Source organism: Neomonachus schauinslandi, chromosome 15 (genome assembly GCF_002201575.2).
Source record: "Neomonachus schauinslandi chromosome 15, ASM220157v2, whole genome shotgun sequence".
Classification (NCBI taxonomy): Eukaryota; Metazoa; Chordata; class Mammalia; order Carnivora; family Phocidae; genus Neomonachus; species Neomonachus schauinslandi.
In genome coordinates this window covers 24,766,369-24,784,907 of record NC_058417.1, presented here as the reverse complement: position 1 = coordinate 24,784,907, position 18,539 = coordinate 24,766,369, and the positions used below count along the sequence as shown (strand labels likewise).

The 18,539-nt window shown below is 39.3% G+C and overlaps 1 protein-coding gene across 1 annotated transcript in view; it reads right to left on the bottom strand.

The window, feature by feature from the left end:
• PPM1D (protein phosphatase, Mg2+/Mn2+ dependent 1D) overlaps window positions 1–18,539 on the bottom strand; it is a 51,617-nt gene that overhangs the window by 13,055 nt on the left and 20,023 nt on the right. Inside the window, exon 3 of the mRNA XM_021704109.2 lies at window positions 13,800–13,924. Coding sequence (XP_021559784.1) covers window positions 13,800–13,924 — 125 coding nt within the window. The remainder of the gene's footprint in view (window positions 1–13,799; window positions 13,925–18,539) is intronic.

Here is an 18,539-nt window from a genome sequence, read left to right as displayed (position 1 = left end):
AAGCTTTCAAAAATTCTCACCAAAATAGTAGCCAATAGGATCCAACAGTACATTAAAAGGATTATTCACCACGACCAAGTGGGATTTATTCCAGGGCTGCAAGGTTGGTTCAACATCCACAAATCAATCAATGTGATACAATAATACATTCATAAAAGAAAGAACAAGAACCATATGATCCTCTCAACAAATGCAGAAAAAGCATCTGACAAAGTACAGCATCCTTTCTTGATTAAAACTCTTCACAGTGTAGGGACAGAGGGTACATACCTCAATATCATAAAAGCCATCCATGAAAAACCCATGGCAAATATCATACTCAATGGGTAAAAACTGAGAGCTTTCCCCCTAAGGTCAGGAACACGGCAGGGATGTCCACTATCACCACTGCTATTCAACACAGTACTAGAAGTCCCAGCCTCAGCAATCAGACAACAAAAAGAAATAAAAGGCATCCGAATCGGCAAAGAAGAAGTGAAACTCTCACTTTTTGCTGATGATATGATACTTTATGTGGAAAATCCAAAAGACTCCACCCTAAAACTGCTAGAACTCACACAGGAATTCAGTAAAGTGGCAGGATATAAAATCAATGCACAGAGATCAGTTGCATTTCTTTCTTTCTTTTTTTTTTTTTAAGATTTTATTTATTTATTGACAGAGAGAGACACAGCGAGAGAGGGAACACAGGCAGCGGGAGTGGGAGAGGAAGAAGCAGGCCTCCTGCCGAGCAGGGATCCCGATGCGGGGATAGATCCCAAGACCTTGGGATCCTGACCTGAGCCAAAGCAGAAGCTTAACGACCGAGCCACCCAGGCGCCCCCAGTTGCATTTCTATATCCCAACAAGACAGAAGGAAAGAGAAATTAAGGAGTCGATCCCATTTACAATTGCACCCAAAACCATAAGATACCTAGGAATAAATCTAACCAAAGAGGCCAAGAATCTGTACTCAGAAAACTATACAATACTCATGAAATAAATTGAGGAAGACACAAAGAAATGGAAAAACGTTCCATGCTTATGGATTGGAAGAACAAATATTGTGAAAATGTCTATGCTACCTAGGGCAATCTACACATTTAATGCAATCCCTATCAAAATACCGTCAACTTTTTTCAAAGAAATGGAACTAATCCTAAAATTTGTATGGAACCAGAAAAGACCCCGAATAGCCAGAGGAATGTTGAAAAAGAAAAGAAAAGAAAAGCTGGCGGCATCACAATTCCAGACTTCAAGCTCTATTACAAAGCTGTCATTATCAAGACAGTATGGTACTGGCACAAAAACAGACACATAGATCAATGGAACAGAATAGAGAGCCCTGAAATGGACCCTCAACTCTATGGTCAACTCATCTTTGACAAAGCAGGAAAGAATGTCCAATGGAAAAAAGACAGTCTCTTCAACAAATGGTGTTGGGAAAATTGGATAGCCACATGCAGAAGAATAAAACTGGACCATTTCCTTACACCACACACAAAAATAGACTCCAAATGGTTGAAAGACCTCAATGTGAGACAGGAATCCATCAAAATCCTTGAGAACACAAGCAGCAGCCTCTTCGATCTCAGCTGCAGCAACTTCTTCCTAGAAACATCACCAAAGGCATGGGAAGCAAGGGCAAAAATGAACTATAGGGACTTCATCAAGATAAAAAGCCTCTGCACGGCAAAGGAAACAGTCAACGAAACCAAAAGACAACTGACACAATGGGAGAAGATATCTGCAAATGACATATCAGATAAAGGGCTAGTATCCAAAATCTATAAAGAACTCATCAAACTCAACACCCAAAGATCAAAGAATCCAATCAAGAAATGGGCAGAAGACATGAACAGACATGTCTGCAAAGACATCCAAATGGCCAACAGACACATGAAAAAGTGCTCAACATCACTAGGCATCAGGGAAATCCAAATCAAAACTTCAATGAGATACTACCTCACACCAGTCAGAATGGCTAAAATTAACAAGTCAGGAAACGACGGATGTTGGCGGGGATGCAGAGAAAGTGGAACCCTCCTACACTGTTGGCCGGAACGCAAGCTGGTGCAGCCACTCTGGAAAACAGTATGGAAGTTCCTCAAAAAGTTGAAAATAGAGCTGACCTATGACTCAGCAATTGGGTATTTACCCCAAAGATACAAATGCAGTGATCCAAAGGGGCACGTGCACCCCAGTGTTTATAGCAGCAATGTCCACAATAGCCAAACCATGGAAAGAGCCTAGATATCCATCAAAAGATGAATGGATAAAGAAGATGTTGTGTGTGTGACACACACACACACGGAATATCATGCAGCCATCAAAAAAATGAAATCTTCCCATTTGCAACGACATGGATGGAACTAGAGGGTATTATGCTAAGCGAAATAAATCAATCAGAGAAAGAGCAGTATCATATGATCTCACTGATGTGAAGAATTTGAGAAACAACACAGAGAATCATAGGGGAAGGGAGGGAAAAATGAAACAAGACAAAACCAGAGAGGGAGACAAACCATAAGAGACTCTTAATCTCAGGAAACAAGCTGAGGGTTGCTGGAGTGGAGGGGGGTGGGAGGGATGGGGTGACTGGGTGATGGACATTGGGGAGGGTATGTGCTATGGTGAGTGCTGTGAATTGTGTAAGACTGATGAATCACAGACCTGTACCCCTGAAACAAACATTATATGTCAATAAAAAAAATTTTTATTTATTTATTTTTTTTTAGACTTTATTTATTTGCAAGAAAGACAATGAGAGACAGAGAGCATGAGAGGGAGGAGGGTCAGAGGGAGAAGCAGACTCCCTGCTGAGCAGGGAGCCCGATGTGGGACTCGATCCCGGGACTCCAGGATCATGACCTGAGCCGAAGGCAGTCGCTTAACCAACTGAGCCATCCAGGCGCCCAAAAAAATTTTTTTAAAAGTAAGTGATGCTAGAAGCTTTCAAAAGCAATTTTTCCTCATTATTTGGGATTGATATTGCCACTCCAAGTAAGAACATAAATTTATATAAAGCAGAACCCCTAATATGTCTAAATTTAAAATCTAGGTTAAAAAGAAATTCCGGGGCGCCTGGGTGGCTCAGTTGGTTAAGCGACTGCCTTCAGCTCAGGTCATGATCTTGGAGTCCCTGGATCGAGTCCCGCATCAGGCTCCCTGCTTGTCAGGGAGTCTGCTTCTCCCTCCGACCCTTCCCCCTCTCATGTGCTTTCTCTCTCTCTCAAATAAATAAATAAAATCTTTAAAAAAAAAAAAAATTTTTGTAAAAAAGAAATTCCAATTTTCAATCTAATGCAGATTACATGACCCTGAAAAAAAGGCCACAAGTTCTCATGTATAAACTAATATTAATATCTTTATAAATTAAAAAAAAATATATATATATATATATATATATATTTTTTTTTTTTTTTAAATTCATGAGAGACAGAGAGAGAGAGGCAGAGGAGAAGCAGGCTCCCAAGGAGCAGGGAGTCCGATGCGGGACTCGATCCCAGGACACCGGGATCATGACCTGAGCCGAAGGCAGACGCTCAACCATCTGAGCCACTGGCTGGCTCAGGTGGTAGAGTGTGGGACTTCAGGATTTTAAGTTTGAGCCCCATATTGGGTGTAGAGATTACTTTAAAATAAAATCTCTGGGTCACCCAGGTGGCTCAGCCAGTTAAGCGCCCGCTCTTGGTTTCGGCTCACTGGTCTTGATCTCATGGATCATGAGATTGAGCCCTCCAACAGGCTCCATACTCAGCGGGGACATCCTGGAAGATTCATTCCCCCCCACCCCTTCCCCACACTCACTCACTCTCTCTCTCTCAAATAAATCTTTTTAAAAAATTAAATAAATAAAATCTTTAAGTAATTTGTTCATTTGAATAAGAAGCACAAAACATCAGTTTGTCCCATCACTGGCAATGCTAAGCTTGACTATTTGGTTAAAGTGCTATCTACCAGCATGTAAAGGTGCCCTTTTCATTTTGTGATCGGTAAGTAATCTATAGGGTGACAGCTTTGAGTCTGTGTGAAATATCCTGTTGTCCACCAAAATATGCCATCTTTTAGCATCCATTAATGATTCTTGCACAAATTAATTGTTACTATGATGGTTGTAAACTGATGACAGAATTAGAACACTCTTAATTACATTTATTAGTCGCCTTTTCTAAAGAAGAGTTTTCCATTCTCCTCTACCTCTTTATAATCTTTTTAGTATCATTATAAGCTTATGGATTCTTTTTTCTTCAATATGTTATAAATTAATCCTGTTATTGTTTTGTTTTTTGAGAGAGAGCATGTGTGCAAGGTGGGGGAAAGGGAGGAGCAGGAGAGGGAGAGAATGTTAAGCAAGCTCCACACCCAGCGTGGAGCCCAATGCAGAACTCGATCTCACGACCCTGAGATCATGACCTGAGTTAAAACCAACAGTTGGTACTTAACTGACTGAGCCACCCAGGTGCCCCCTGTTATTGTTTTGATGCTCAAGTTGCTTTAAATTTCCCAATATAAAGTTCCTGGAATGTGAATTTTTAACAAACTCACTAGATGAGCTGTATTCATTGCCAGATTTAAGAACATATAATATAAGCACAGATCCCTTAATCAATTTAGAGAATCTATGTGGCTTTACCTGAGATCAAATGAGCAAGGATCAGAATTGGGTCTTGAACTAAGTGTTTCTATCACTGGCCTATTGTTTGTACACCAAAATAGGATCACAGAATATCATTCCAGTACGTACTGAAGGGAGGGCCCTCGGACATTGTGGCAGATGTTAGTTGCCTACTTGATGGCCATTTCCCTTTTGTTCTCAGTAGGGGCACTGGAGGGACACCAGAGGAGAAAGAGGCCTTTCTTCTGGCTCCACTATGTTCTCTGCTGGTTTCTGTGGCACATGGCAGCCCACAATGCACAGATACCCAGTGGTCTTTACCCCTAGGGAATTTCAACCTTTTCCCCCCACTCTTATGGGTGGTTTCCCATGGAGCACATTCAAACAACCTCACCTAATCCATTCTTTAAACTGCAACCAAAATCATCCCTTGAAAACAAATTTAAGGGGCGCCTTAAGGGTGGCTCATTTGGTTAAGCACCTGCCTTCAGCTCAGGTCATGATCTCAGGATCCTGGGACCGAGCCCCTCATCAGGCTCCCTGCTCACAGGGAACCTGCTTCTCCTTCTCCTCCTTGCTCGTGCTCTCTCTTGCCATCTCTCTCTCTCTCACATACATAAATACAATCTTTAAAAAAATAAAACACATATTTAAGATGGATGGTGATGGTTGTACAATATTGTGTAAATGAACTTAATACCACCACTGACCTGTATACTTAAAATGGTTAAGACAGCAAAATTATATATATTTGCCATAATTAAAAACATACATACACACAAATTTAGTTGTTTCCACTCTTACTCTGCGATAGTTTAGTCTTGTTCCTAAGATACAACTCTTAACCACAACCTAAAAAAATGCAGTATGTTCTCATTATCTATGCCTCTTATTCCTGTACTGTTCCAGCTACATTTGCATTCGTCAGAGTTCCTTATTATATTCCTTCCTCATATCACAGAGCTGTTCGCAGATACAACTCCTATGCTTAGAACACACATTCTTCTGGGACACCTGGGTGGTTCAGTTGGTTAAGCGGCTGCCTTCGGCTCAGGTCATGATCCTGGAGTCCCGGGATCGAGTCCCACATTGGGATCCATGCTCAGCGGGGAGTCTGCTTCTCCCTCTGACCCTCCCCCCTCTCATGTGCTCTCTCTCTCTCAAATAAATAAAATCTTTAAAAAAAAGAACACACATTCTTAGTCTCTTAACAACTAGTAATTCTTCAAACTTCAGCTCAATACCAAATATCTCTTGCCTCTCCAGCTAGGTATAATATCTATTTTAAGTTCTAATTAGCACATATACAAGTATTTAGAGATGTAATTTTTCAGCTTTTTTTGTGATCCGATGAATGTTTCTCCCCTTCTCTAAACTATAAGGTTCCATGAGGACAAAGACACATAATGCCCTCAGTAAGTATCTGTTCAAGGAATAAATGATTTGCAGGATTCACATACAATTCAATCAGGCAGCCACTAGAAGGCACCTTTGCTACATCTGTACTCAAGTAATTCTAATCCTCATGAGTGCCTAAAAATGGTACCAATTTCTGTTAAGCAAACTTCTCTTTCCCAAAAAGCTAGATGAAAAATGGTCATAGATCATAAGAATCGTGCTAAATTCTATAATTTAATTTACTATGAGCCAATAAGTATTTTACCATGCAACAAGTTAAACTTTATTATTATTTTTTTTTTAAAGATTTTATTTATTTGTGGGACACCTGAGTGGCTCAGTCTGTTAAGCGTCTGCCTTCAGGCCCCTTGCTCAGCGGGGAGCCTACTTCTCCCTCTGTCTGCCGCTCCTCCTGCTTGTGCTCTCTGACAAATTTATAAATAAAATATAAATATTTTATTTATTTGAGAGAGAGAAAGAGAGCAAAAGTGGGGTGAGGGTCAGAAGGAAAAGCAGACTCCTTGCTGAGCAGGGAGCCCAATGCAGGGCTCAAACCCAGAACCCTAGGATCATGACCCCAGTCGAAGGCATACGCTTAATGACTGAGCCACCCAGGCGCCCCTAAAACCACAGTTCTTAATAAAATTTTTTCCAATTGCCAAAATAAGGACTGGAAAAGTAATGTGACAAAGCACGTTTTTAGCTTAAGTGTTCAAATCTAAAAGCTATTAATATTTCTAAGGAGAAAATACATGATAGAAAAGTAAAATCAAGAGAAAAAAGCAATTTTTTTTCATTACTAAAACAACTGCATCTCTCCCACATCAGTCTTTTTATATCAAAAGATTCATTCATTTCCTTATATATGCTTACAAAATTATATTAAAATAAAGTAACCTTTGTAGGACATTACTATAGTAATTGTATTTTATGTTCTACACGGAGTTTTCACAGTTCTAGTGGATCTTTCCCATCTATTATTTCTTCCCTTTTTAAAATAACAGTGGCAAACCCTCTCTTGACCCTTTACTTTCCACTCCAACTAAATTCCATTTCTCTCCTTCTCTTTATAACAAAACTCCTAGGAATAGTGTCTAAACTTGCTATATCAAATTGTCCTCCTCTCAGTCTTTCTTGAACCAACTGCAATCATGACTGTGGTCTCACTATCCCACCAAAGCTACTTTGTCAAGGTCATCAATGACCTCCACGTTGCTAAACCCAATGGTCACTTCTCAGTCTTCCCTTTACCTAATCCATCAACAGTATTTTAAATACTCCTATCTATGCTACTGGCTCCCAAATTGCTATCTCCAACCTAGACCCCACCTACTGTCAATTTTCATAACCAGAAGCCAAATGGACATCACCACTTTCATGTCTGATAAGCACCTTGAAGGTAACTTGCTAAAAACTGAACTCCTGACCTCCTTTTACAACTGATGTTTCAGGGGCGCCTGGGTGGCTCAGTCGGTTAAGTGGCTGCCTTCAGCTCAGGTCATGATCCCAGCATCCTGGGATGAGTTCCGCATTGGGCTCCCTGTTCAGCAGGGAGTCTGCTTCTCTCTCTGCCTCTGCCCCTCCCCCCTGCTCATGCTCTCTCTCTCTCTCTCAAATAAATAAAATCTTAAAAAACAAAAAACTGATGTTTCAGTATTTGCTGTATCAGCTAACAGTAACTCAAACCTTCTAAGTTGCTCAGTTTAAAAAAAAAAAAAAATCATTAAGTAGTAAGGACATCTGCATTTGTTGTTCCTTCTGCCTAAATTCTCTTGCCCCAGATACCCATAAGTCTCAATGCCTCACTTCTTTATTCAAATGTCATCTTTTCAGATCTACTCTAACCACCCCACTTAAAAATTCTTTTTCAAATGAAATGCTATGAAAGCAGATGTCTCCTAAATAATGTTCTAAACTTAAGCCTAGCACTTTATATTTATTCCTATTAAGTTTCATATTATTACTGCCAGCCTATTTTTTAAAACATTTGAGGGTCACTTCAAATATATAAAGTTACAAAATAAAAATAGGACAAAAAACACCAATATACTCTTCCACTCTACTCAGATTCACTTATTGCTGACATTTTATCTCATTTGCTTTATGGTTTTCTTGTCTACATATATATATAAACATTGTGTGTGCTTGTGTGTATATGTTTAAAAAAATTTTTTTAAGATTTTATTTATTTATTTTGGGGGGGAGGAAGACAGAGTACACGAGTGGGGGGAGGGGCAGAGGGAGAGGGAGAAAGAGAATCCCAGATTCTGCACTGAGCTCGGAGCCCAATGTGGGGCACAACCCCAGGACCCTGAGATCATGACTGGAGCTGAAACCAAGAGCCAGACACTTAACCGACTGAGTCACCCAGGCACCCCTGTTAAAACTATTTTAAATCATAGCCCTTTACAACCCTAAATACTTCAATGTATATTTTCTAAAAACAAGGATATTTTCTTATTATCAGATGGCTTAATAGTGTCTTTTATAGGCTTTAGCCTAGGATCAGGAATAGCATTTACTTGTAACATTTCTTTAGGTTATACATTCTTGGCCAGAATACTACATAGGGAATATTGTGTAAGTCTCAACATTATTCCTCATTAGTGATGGTAATTTTGATCATTTAGTCAAGGTGCTGCCTGATTTCTCTATTCTCTAATTACTATTTTTTCCTTTTTTTTTAAAGTTTATTTTTAGGGACGCCTGGGTGGCTCAGTCAGTTAAGCGTCTGCCTTTGGCTCAGGTCATGATCCCGGGGGTCCTGGGACTGAGCCCCGCATCAGGCTCCTTGCTCAGCGGGAAGCCTGCTTCTCCCTCTGCCTCTGCCTGCCACTCCCCCTGCTTGTTCAGTCTCTCTCTCACACACACTCTCTCTGACAAATAAATATAATAAAAATCTTAAAAAAAAAAAGTTTTTTATATTTTTAGTCATCTCTATACCCAATATGGGGCTGGAACTCACAACCCTGAGATCAAGAGTTGCCTGCTCTTCCACCTGAGCCAGCCAGGCACCCCTAATTACTACTTTTTCTCTCTTGCAACTAAAAGCAGTCTACGGGGAGATATTTTAAAACAATGCTGATATACCACCGCCTAAGTACTTTTGAGTATCTGTGTAGTATAAAAAAGTGAGGACTGTATACTCTATTTCTTTCTCTAGGTAGTTAACAAATGTTCAATCAAGCTAAGGAAAAAACATAGATGGGGCACCTGGGTGGCTCAGTCAGTTAAGCATCCAACTCTTGGTTTCGGCTCATGTCGTGATCTCAGGGTTGTCAGATCGAGCCCCACATGGGGCTCCACGTCAGCACAGAGTCTGCTTGGGATTATCTCCCTGTCCCTCACCCTCTGCCCCTCTCCCCACTTGTGCTCTAATAAATAAATAAAATCTTCAAAAAAAAAAAAAAATAGAATCACATCAATCAAGATCTCTCTCCAAATACATTAATCAATACCTTTCGGACTGACTATATATCCTATAAGAAGCTCATTCAATGCTGCTATTATTCAGTCTCCATCTCCCCACCCTCACACTATCCCAATAAAAACCAAAGTGTATGTAATAGAGAAATCTGACTAGTAGCAGTTCATAAGAAAAATATCTAAAGACTGGAGCTATTTCAATAAACCAACAAATGTGATATGATTACTAAAGCTAATGACAGGATTCCAGGACTCTACTAGCAGAAGTACAATGCTCAGGTAGCAGGAACTAAATATTTCCATTATACTTCAAACTGGTCAGACCACATCTTGCAGAATATCCTCAATTCTGGAACATTTACCGAAGGAATAAAGGAATATGACAAGAATAATGAAGGGTCTGAAATTAGCCTAGAGGAAAGACCAGAAAAACATGCTAGCTAATTTTGAATAGGTAAATGATGGTCATAATGCAAAAGGCAAAATAAGTACACTGCTCTGCTTTTGTTTCAACACACAAAACACCCAAAAGATTCATGGTGGCAGATTTTAACTGACATAATTTATGCAAGCATTTGTACTTTGAAATATTAAGATTTACTGAAGATATTCAAGCAGGAGTTGAATTACTTCTTGTCTGAATTACTCTAGAGATATCTCAGAACAGAGTAGGAATGTCTGAAACAAAAACCAGTTGCTTTTCCTGCTCTTTCTGCCAGTCCACCTTTTCCTTCTTTTCCACTACACAATCACTTATGGGTTTCAAGGCTTAAAATGCCTGGCACACACACTTCATATATACAAAATAATTTGGCATCTACTTTTCTAAAATGAAGGTTAACCTTACTTTTTGAACCTGAAGACCTTGCCCTCAGTCCAATTAGTTGAGTTCCCCATAAAAAACCCCTCTGTTCTTGGGGCACCTGGGTGGCGCAGTCAGTTAAGTGTCTGACTCTTGGTTTCAGCTCAGATTGTGATCTAAGGGTCCTGGGATCAAGCCCCATGTCGGGCTCTGCACTGAGCGTGGAGTCGGCTTGAGATTCTCTCTCCCTCTGTGCCTCCTCCTGTTCTCTAAAATAAATAATCTTAAAAACAAAACAAAACAAAACCCTGTTCTTTAGTAATATTAATTCGTTGCCAATTATCACGTTCCTCCCTCTTTTTCCTTGCTAACAATCCAAAGATCTGTTATATCACATGCTTATACTATGAATGAATAACCTGGGAAACACACAGCCTTTGAGTTCTCCAAAAATCTACAAAATATATATAAAGTGCCTAGCCCCCAATAGTACCCTTGCCTCCAATTTTATTACCCTATAATTTTAACCACTACAGCAGCCAAAATGACCCTTTAAAAAAAAAAACAACTGGGGATGCCTGGGTGGCTCAGTTAAGCATCTGCCTTTGGCTCAGGTCATGATCCCAGGTTCCCACATCAAGTCCCACATCGGGCTCTTTGCTCAGCGGGAAGCCTGCTTCTCCCTCTGTCTGCTGCTCCCCCAGCCTGTGCACTGTCTCTCTCTCTCTCTCTGACAAATAATTAATTAAAAAAAAAAACTGGATGTCACTGCCCTACTTCAATAAACAGCAACATTAACATTTACAGAGCACTTATTATGTGCCAGGCACTATTTTAAGCACTTTACATATATTAAATCATCCAATACTCAAACAGGATGAGGCAGGTACCATTATTAGCCCCATTTACAGCTGGAAAAACTGCCATATATATTAAGTAATTTACATATAGTAAGTGATTTGCCTTGTTTGTACAGTAAGTAACAGCATTGGCACTGGACCCTAGGAATTCTGGCCCCAAAGTCTCTCTCTTCACCACTGTGGTATACTCCCCCCATTCAATTCCTTCCCAAAAGTATTTAAAATAAAACTCCTTATCATGGTCTAGCTATAAAGCCTTGTAAGGTTTAGTTCTTGCCTACCACCCATAATGTCTTCACCAAATTCCTTATCTTACTTAACCTGCATGCCCCCCCCCCTTTATTAAAGATTTTATTTATTTGTCAGAGAGAGAGAAGAAGAGAGCGCAAGTAGGGGGAGCGGCAGGCAGAGGGAAAAACAGGTTCCTCGCTGAGCAAGGAGTCCAATATGTGGGACTCGATCCCAGAAGCCTGGGATCATGACCTGAGCCAAAGGCAGATGCTTAACCACCTGAGCCACCCAGCCATCCCTGCATGGCCCTTCTTAATTGGGTCATTGTCCCCATCTACACCTTCATTTTATATCTCTACCTCCTCTCTCTCACACTGGTTTCATTCATGCTCCTTAAAGACATCAAGCCCTTTTCTTCCTGCATTAGGATTCTTTGCTTGCAAACAACAATTTTCAGCTCAGGTTAACTTAGGCCAAAAAGGCAACTCAGAAGAAAATCAAGTAGTTCATGCAACAGACAAGAAGTGGAGAACCAGGCATGGATACAGGGCAATTCTAAGCCTTAGGCAGGAAAACCCAACCACATCAATGGGCACTGCTTAAGGAAGTCAGTATCACTAGGATGAATTCATTCCAACCAGTTTCTTTGTTTTTAATTTTTGTCCTTACTAGATTTAGAATTCAAAAATCCTAGAATAGAGAATCTGACTGATCTAGCTAAACTTACCCATGCTTTACAAAAGAAACCTCAATAGGAATGTCTAAATTAAGACTGCACATATTAGGGGAGATGTAATTTCCAAAATTTCATTATGTTATTTAGGTAGGAAAAGAGAATATATGCTAGAAAACTCCTTTATCCCCCAACCCAAATCAAATGTCTGCTAATTGCCTAACAGCCTTTTGGGAATGCTATAGTTCTGCTTTGACTGTTACTTTCCTTGCCCCCTTCTCCCCCTTCAGGTCTTAACTCAAATATTACCTTTTTAGTTATTTATTTTTTTAAAGATTTTATTTATTTATTCATGAGAGACAGAGAGAGAGAGAGAGAGGCAGAGGGAGAAGCAGGCTCCCCGCTGAGCAGGGAGCCCGATGCAGGACTCGATCCCAGGACCCTGGGATCACCACCTGAGCCGAAGGCAGACGCTTAACCATCTGAGCCACCCAGGCACCCTCAAATATTACCTTTTTAAAGAATGTTCCTTGATCATCCTCTTTAATGTAGCTTTCCCCTGTCACCTACTATCCCTCCCACCAATTAAAGGTACACCATCATCTTGTTTAATTCCTTTATGACAAGTTTTAGAACAATTTTCTCATTTGTTCATTTATTATCTATTTCCCCCACTAGATTATAGGTTCCATGAATACTGGGTGTACCTGCATTTGATCACCAAAGATGAGTAAGAGATAGTAATAACGGTAGGGAGAATAATCTTTTGAAAATGCAAACCAGATGGTGTTACTCCTTACCTTAATATCCTTTAATGTTGCCCAGTATACTTACACTAGAATGCAAATATCTGCTATGATGTGACCCAGGTCTGCCTCATTAACTTAGCCTTTTGATAATTCCTAGAACATGCCAAGTTCTTTCCCAATTCAGGATCCATGCCTAGAATACTCTTTAACAGGTTCTTCACAAGAACAGCTCCTTCTCAGCCATCAAATCTCAGCTAAACTAACACTTCCCTAAAAAGGAGCATTTTCATCACACCATATAAAATAGTTTTTCCCTTCGAATTATCACAGAACCCCATTTCTTTCCTTCATGTATTTCCTAATCCATAATTATTTCATTTACAAGCTTACTTCTTTATTGCCTATCTCCCCAACTACATAGTCTTGCTCCATGAAAGCAGACAGAAAATATATAAATAATCAGTAGTATCTCTCCAAAGCCTAATTCACTGCCTGGCACTAAGTCAGTACTCAAGTATTTGTTAGAGGAAAGAAGGAAAGAAAGAAAAAAACTGGTGTTTTCTAAAAGAAATTTTCTGTACAAAAAATTTAACCAGCATATCCAAGATATGATATTTCTATAGCTATAATCCTCAAGCCTTCCATCCAAAACCAGGTAGACTAGAAAATAAGTGTATTTATTTTGTTATGAACAATTTATTTTGCTGGCTAATGAGAAAAAGAGCTTTGAAGGCTCTTAAGAGAAATATGAAAAGGCCGAAGTAGGGAAGCTCATTTAAAAATAATTTTAAGGATAACACCAAGCCTAGACATACATATACTTAAGTATAGGTGTGAATCAGCAAAATGTTGAACATGACTCATGATTAAAGAGCAACTGGCACTGAAATCCATATTTTAACCTTCCCCTCCATTAAGTTTTAAAGCATTTACTATAATAACAGCATATTTCTACCCCCATTATCTATCAAGAGAGGATTTGGTTCTTAGTCTCCTCTTTTATGTTACCACCATACATTGTAGAAAATCCAGTATGATTTCACCAAATATAAGTCCTACTTACCAAGTGCTCTTGCTACTGCCAGAAAAGGAATCTGGTCAATAACTGTGCTCCTTCTAACAGGTCCGTTGTGAGTGAGCCGAGGTCGTTTCCAAACTACACGATTAACCCCAGACTTGTTCATCACACTGAAACAGAGTTCACAAAAATACTCTAAATGAATAAAATATAACAACTAAGGTAGCTCAATGTGTACTAATACAGATTATATGATCACGAAATAACGACTTATCTGTTCCAGACACAAAGATGCATAAACCAAAATTCCTGTTCAGAGAGGAAAGACAAAATAGGGTAGATTAACATGAGGAGAATTGAGATTGCTGAGGTAGTTTAGACATAACAGAGTAGAAGTAATGAGTAGACAGCATGTCAGAGAAAAAAGCAAGATAATGTGATAACTAAGAAAACGGAGGGGAGGAAGAAGAGGTTATAAATAAATAGTGATAAAAAAATTGAAAAGGAGAGGTTATATAATTTTTGATGGATTTGAGGGTGCTGAAAACAGTACGTCAGTTTTAATATTTTTAATTTGAGGTTATACCTCAATAGAAATATCTATGCATTTAGATATTTCTGTAATTAGACGTATGACAGTAGACTTTGGAAACAGATCAGCTGTAGAGATACAGATATGGGAGTTACAGAATAAGAAAACTCTTAGGGGGCGCCTGGGTAGCTCAGTCGTTAAGGGTCTGCCTTCGGCTCAGGTTACCATCCCAGGGTCCTGGGATCGAGCCCCGCATCAAGCTCCCTGCTCCTCAGGAAGCCTGCTTCTCCCTCTCCCACTCCCCCTGCTTGTGTTCCCTCTCTCACTGTGTCTCCCTCTGTCAAATAAATTTTAAAAATCTTTAAAAAAACAAAAACAAAAAAACCTCTTAGAAAGGAATCTAGCATAGGAGCAACAGAAATCTATAATTAGTACACAGAAAAGTTAGTACATGCTAGGGTGCCTAAAACATGGAAATATGGTCAAATCTTTAAGCAAAAAAAAGTAATAATCAAAACACAACAGAGGGGCACCTGGGTGGCTCATTCAGTTAAGCGTCTGCCTTCAGGGCGCCTGGGTGGCTCAGTCGTTAAGCGTCTGCCTTCGGCTCAGGTCATGATCCCAGGGTCCTGGGATCGAGTCCCACATCGGGCTCCTTGCTTGGCGGGAAGCCTGCTTCTCCCTCTCCCACCCCCCTGCTTGTGTTCCTGCTCTCGCTATGTCTCTCTCTCTGTCAAATAAATAAATAAAAAATCTTTAAAAAAAAAAAAAAGTGTCTGCCTTCAGTTCAGGTCATGATCCCGGGGTCCTGGGATCGAGTCCCACATCAGGCTCCCTGCTCAACGGAGAGTGTGCTTCTCCCTCTCCCTCTGCCCTTCCCCCCTGCTCGTGTATGCTCACACTCGCATGCGCTCTCTCTCTCTCTCATAAATCTAAAAAAAAAAAATACACACAATAGAGATGGTCTCTCAGCAGGCGCCTGGCATGACTGAAATGGTAAAGTGACCCTTCATTTAATCATAATCTGCCTGAGTTAAAAAAAAAAAAAAAAATCATAGAAAGAAAAATGTTCCCCTGGAAGGCTAGAAAAGTTGTCAGGAAGAGCAGCAAAGAGAATTTTCAAGAAACAGTATTAGCCTAACTGATATTAAGTCCATCTGACAAGATACATGCGTAAGACGAAGTTGATTCCCAAGACTTTGAAAGACAGATGACACTAAAATAATCTAATTAGTGTTCTCACTTAGAGCCCCTATGCATCCAGAAATCCTTTGATTATAATCTGAAATTTCATTCATCTACAGCAGGCCAGCTGATAATAATATGTGATTTCCTTGTCAGTTACTTTTCTCATGATTAATGAGTACTAAGACATCCTGATGTATACATGAGTGAGTCCTTTATTAGTTTATTATATTGACCTTGAGTAGCATGACTCTATCCTCCTAAACTTGATGAACACTGAAATGAAACTGGCTTCAAATGTGGAAAGCTGAAGACAGGACAAATAATGGTGACCACTCTCAAAGGAATGTCACTATAAAATGTCATACACCTCAGCAGCTGCTAGCCAGTTAACCCCCAACTATGGCTTTGCTATCTCTGCTCCAACTTCAAAAGAATGAAAATATTAGAAAAAAATAAAATAAAAGAGATAACAAATGGAATAAAAATCCTAAGAGAAGCAAAATAAAGGCATAAGCCTTATAAATGAGAAATAGCCACTCTTACTCTGAGCCAAAAAAAACATGAATATGGCAGAACAGCCTCAACCTTCTTTCTGAAGTAGGGAGCAAACTTATCTAACAAAAGCAGGCCAGGAGATTTGAGCAGCTCTGTCTCATAAAACTCTGCAATGATGGAAATGTTCACTCTGTCCTGTGTGGCTACTGAGCACTCTAACTGTGGCTAGTGCTAATGAGGAAGTGAATTTTTTATTTTCATTGTAATTAAATTATATTTAAATTTAAACAGCCATATGTGGCTAGTGGCAACTCTATTAGATAGAGAGGAAGAATGAAGCCAGTACAGAATGGTCACTAAAGGCTGTCAATAACAACACAGAAAAGAAATTGGAGAGTTGTTTATTTACTGTCCTTTTTGAGAACCCACTTAGTTTAATTCACAATCCTTAAAGCAACATTGTTCTAGGTCATAGCAAGCTAGAATACCAAAGGCAGTCATTTTGTTATTTCACGCTTTCTTCAGTGCTGCTCCTCAAAAAACAAACACAAGGAGAGACACAATCATTCTGCCTTCATACCACCTTAAGTCCTATTGTTCTTTCCTAAACCTGCTCCCTAAAATATAAGGCTTAATACTTAGGTAATTACAGTAGCTACCCAAATTGTTTCCATTAAAACTCTTAAGTAGGCGCTCTCTTGATATTTAATAGTCAAAGATATTATTGTCTCTACGCTTCTGAGGAACAAAAAACCAAATAATGGAACTGATTAAAACAAAGTTTTAAATCCAGTATCAAAAAACCAAAGCAATGTTATAAAAGATGCTGCTTTTATTGCACTCCCTGCTGTTGTCCTGTATGATTAAAAGGCATACACAAAGGAACAGCCTGATATGCAGAGAGCTGACTGAGCAGCAACAGAAGGCTGAAAAAACAGAGCACTGGCCAGTTGCCTAGGGTGAGACACAGGGAAAGGAGGAAATAACTTATAATAAAACAGCTCAATTTGTGCAAAAAGACACCTGCTCCCAAATGGCAAAGAGCATCTGTCCAACCATCCAGATGGTATTTTAAGTGCTAAGACAAAAAAAAACATAAACTCTAAAAAAAGTTATTAAAAATCAAAGGATATAAATTTAACAATTCATATAGAAAAATAAAGAATAGTCAAGCAAATATTTTTTAAAAGATTAATGAAAAGGGATCAGGACTACCAATATTAAAAATTATAATGAAGCCACAATTTCTTTTAAAAAAGTATGCTACTGGTACATGAACATACAGTATAAAAAATAGAAAGCCCAGAAAAAGACCCAAATATATACAGGAATTTAGTTTATAATTGCAAAGCCCACTTTGCATGACTAAGAGCAGTGGTCTCAGATACAGACTGACCTTCACACTCATAGGATCAAACAGATGACAGCATGAAACCAGGCTCATTTAACTTTGTAGGATACAGAACAGGGAACAGTATGCCAGCATGGCAGCTTCAGTTACATTGTCTCCAGCAATCGTCCTTAAGAGAAATCCAAGAGCCATTTTCTAGACCCCATAAACAAGCTTCATGTGCCACAGGTAAACTTCATATACCCCAGGAATCAGTGTCTTATAATAGCCCATGACTTACCAGTCCCTGCACAAGTCAAACTGCATGTATTTGGGCAGCTAATAAGGTCTGTATAGTCCACTCAAAATCTTCTCTATCCAGATACAGTTCCAATTTAAGGATCATTCTACCATAAGCAATGGTACCTTATAACAGAACTGACATTCCATCTTAACCAGAGAAACAGTGCTAGAAGAGGGTAAACTCAAGGTCTTCCCACGAAAGAGGGGTTTTATGCCTGGTTACCCTTCTAATCAGTAAGAAAAAGATACATAATTGTTCTAGTAGCTATTAATGGCCATTGAGAAAAACATATTAACTTGTATCCCTACTACACAGCTCAGATTTAAAAATTCCAGAGAGACTGAAGGTTAAAATGTACAAGATGAAACCATTTAAGTACTAGAAAAGTGGTTCTCAAAATATGGTTCAGAGGCCCCTGGGAGTCCCCCAGATCTTTACAGGGGGTCTGCTAGGTCAAAATTATTTTCATAAGACCATGTGTATACAGTGGAGTTTTTGAGAGGCTACAAGATTTGATACGACATTATATAATAAAATGTGTCAATACTTGGATCTGTGTAACTCAGCAAACCAATATTTCACAAGTGACGAATGCCTATGTTACAAAATCACACATGGTGACTATATACTACACGTTTCCAACTATATGATCTTCTGGAAAAAGCAAAACTATAGCGACATAAAGAGACCAGTGGTTCCCATAAGTAAGGAAGGAGGAAGGGATAAACAGGCAGAGCACACAGGATTTTTAGGACAGTGAAACTATTCTTATGATACTATAATGGCAGATACATGTCATTATATATCTGTCAAAACTCTAGAACATTCTTAATGTAAACTATGGGCTTTGGGTGATAATGGTATGTCAATGTAGGGTCATCAATTGTAATAAATATACCACTCTGGTATAAGTTGTTGATAGTGGGAGCTGTGCAT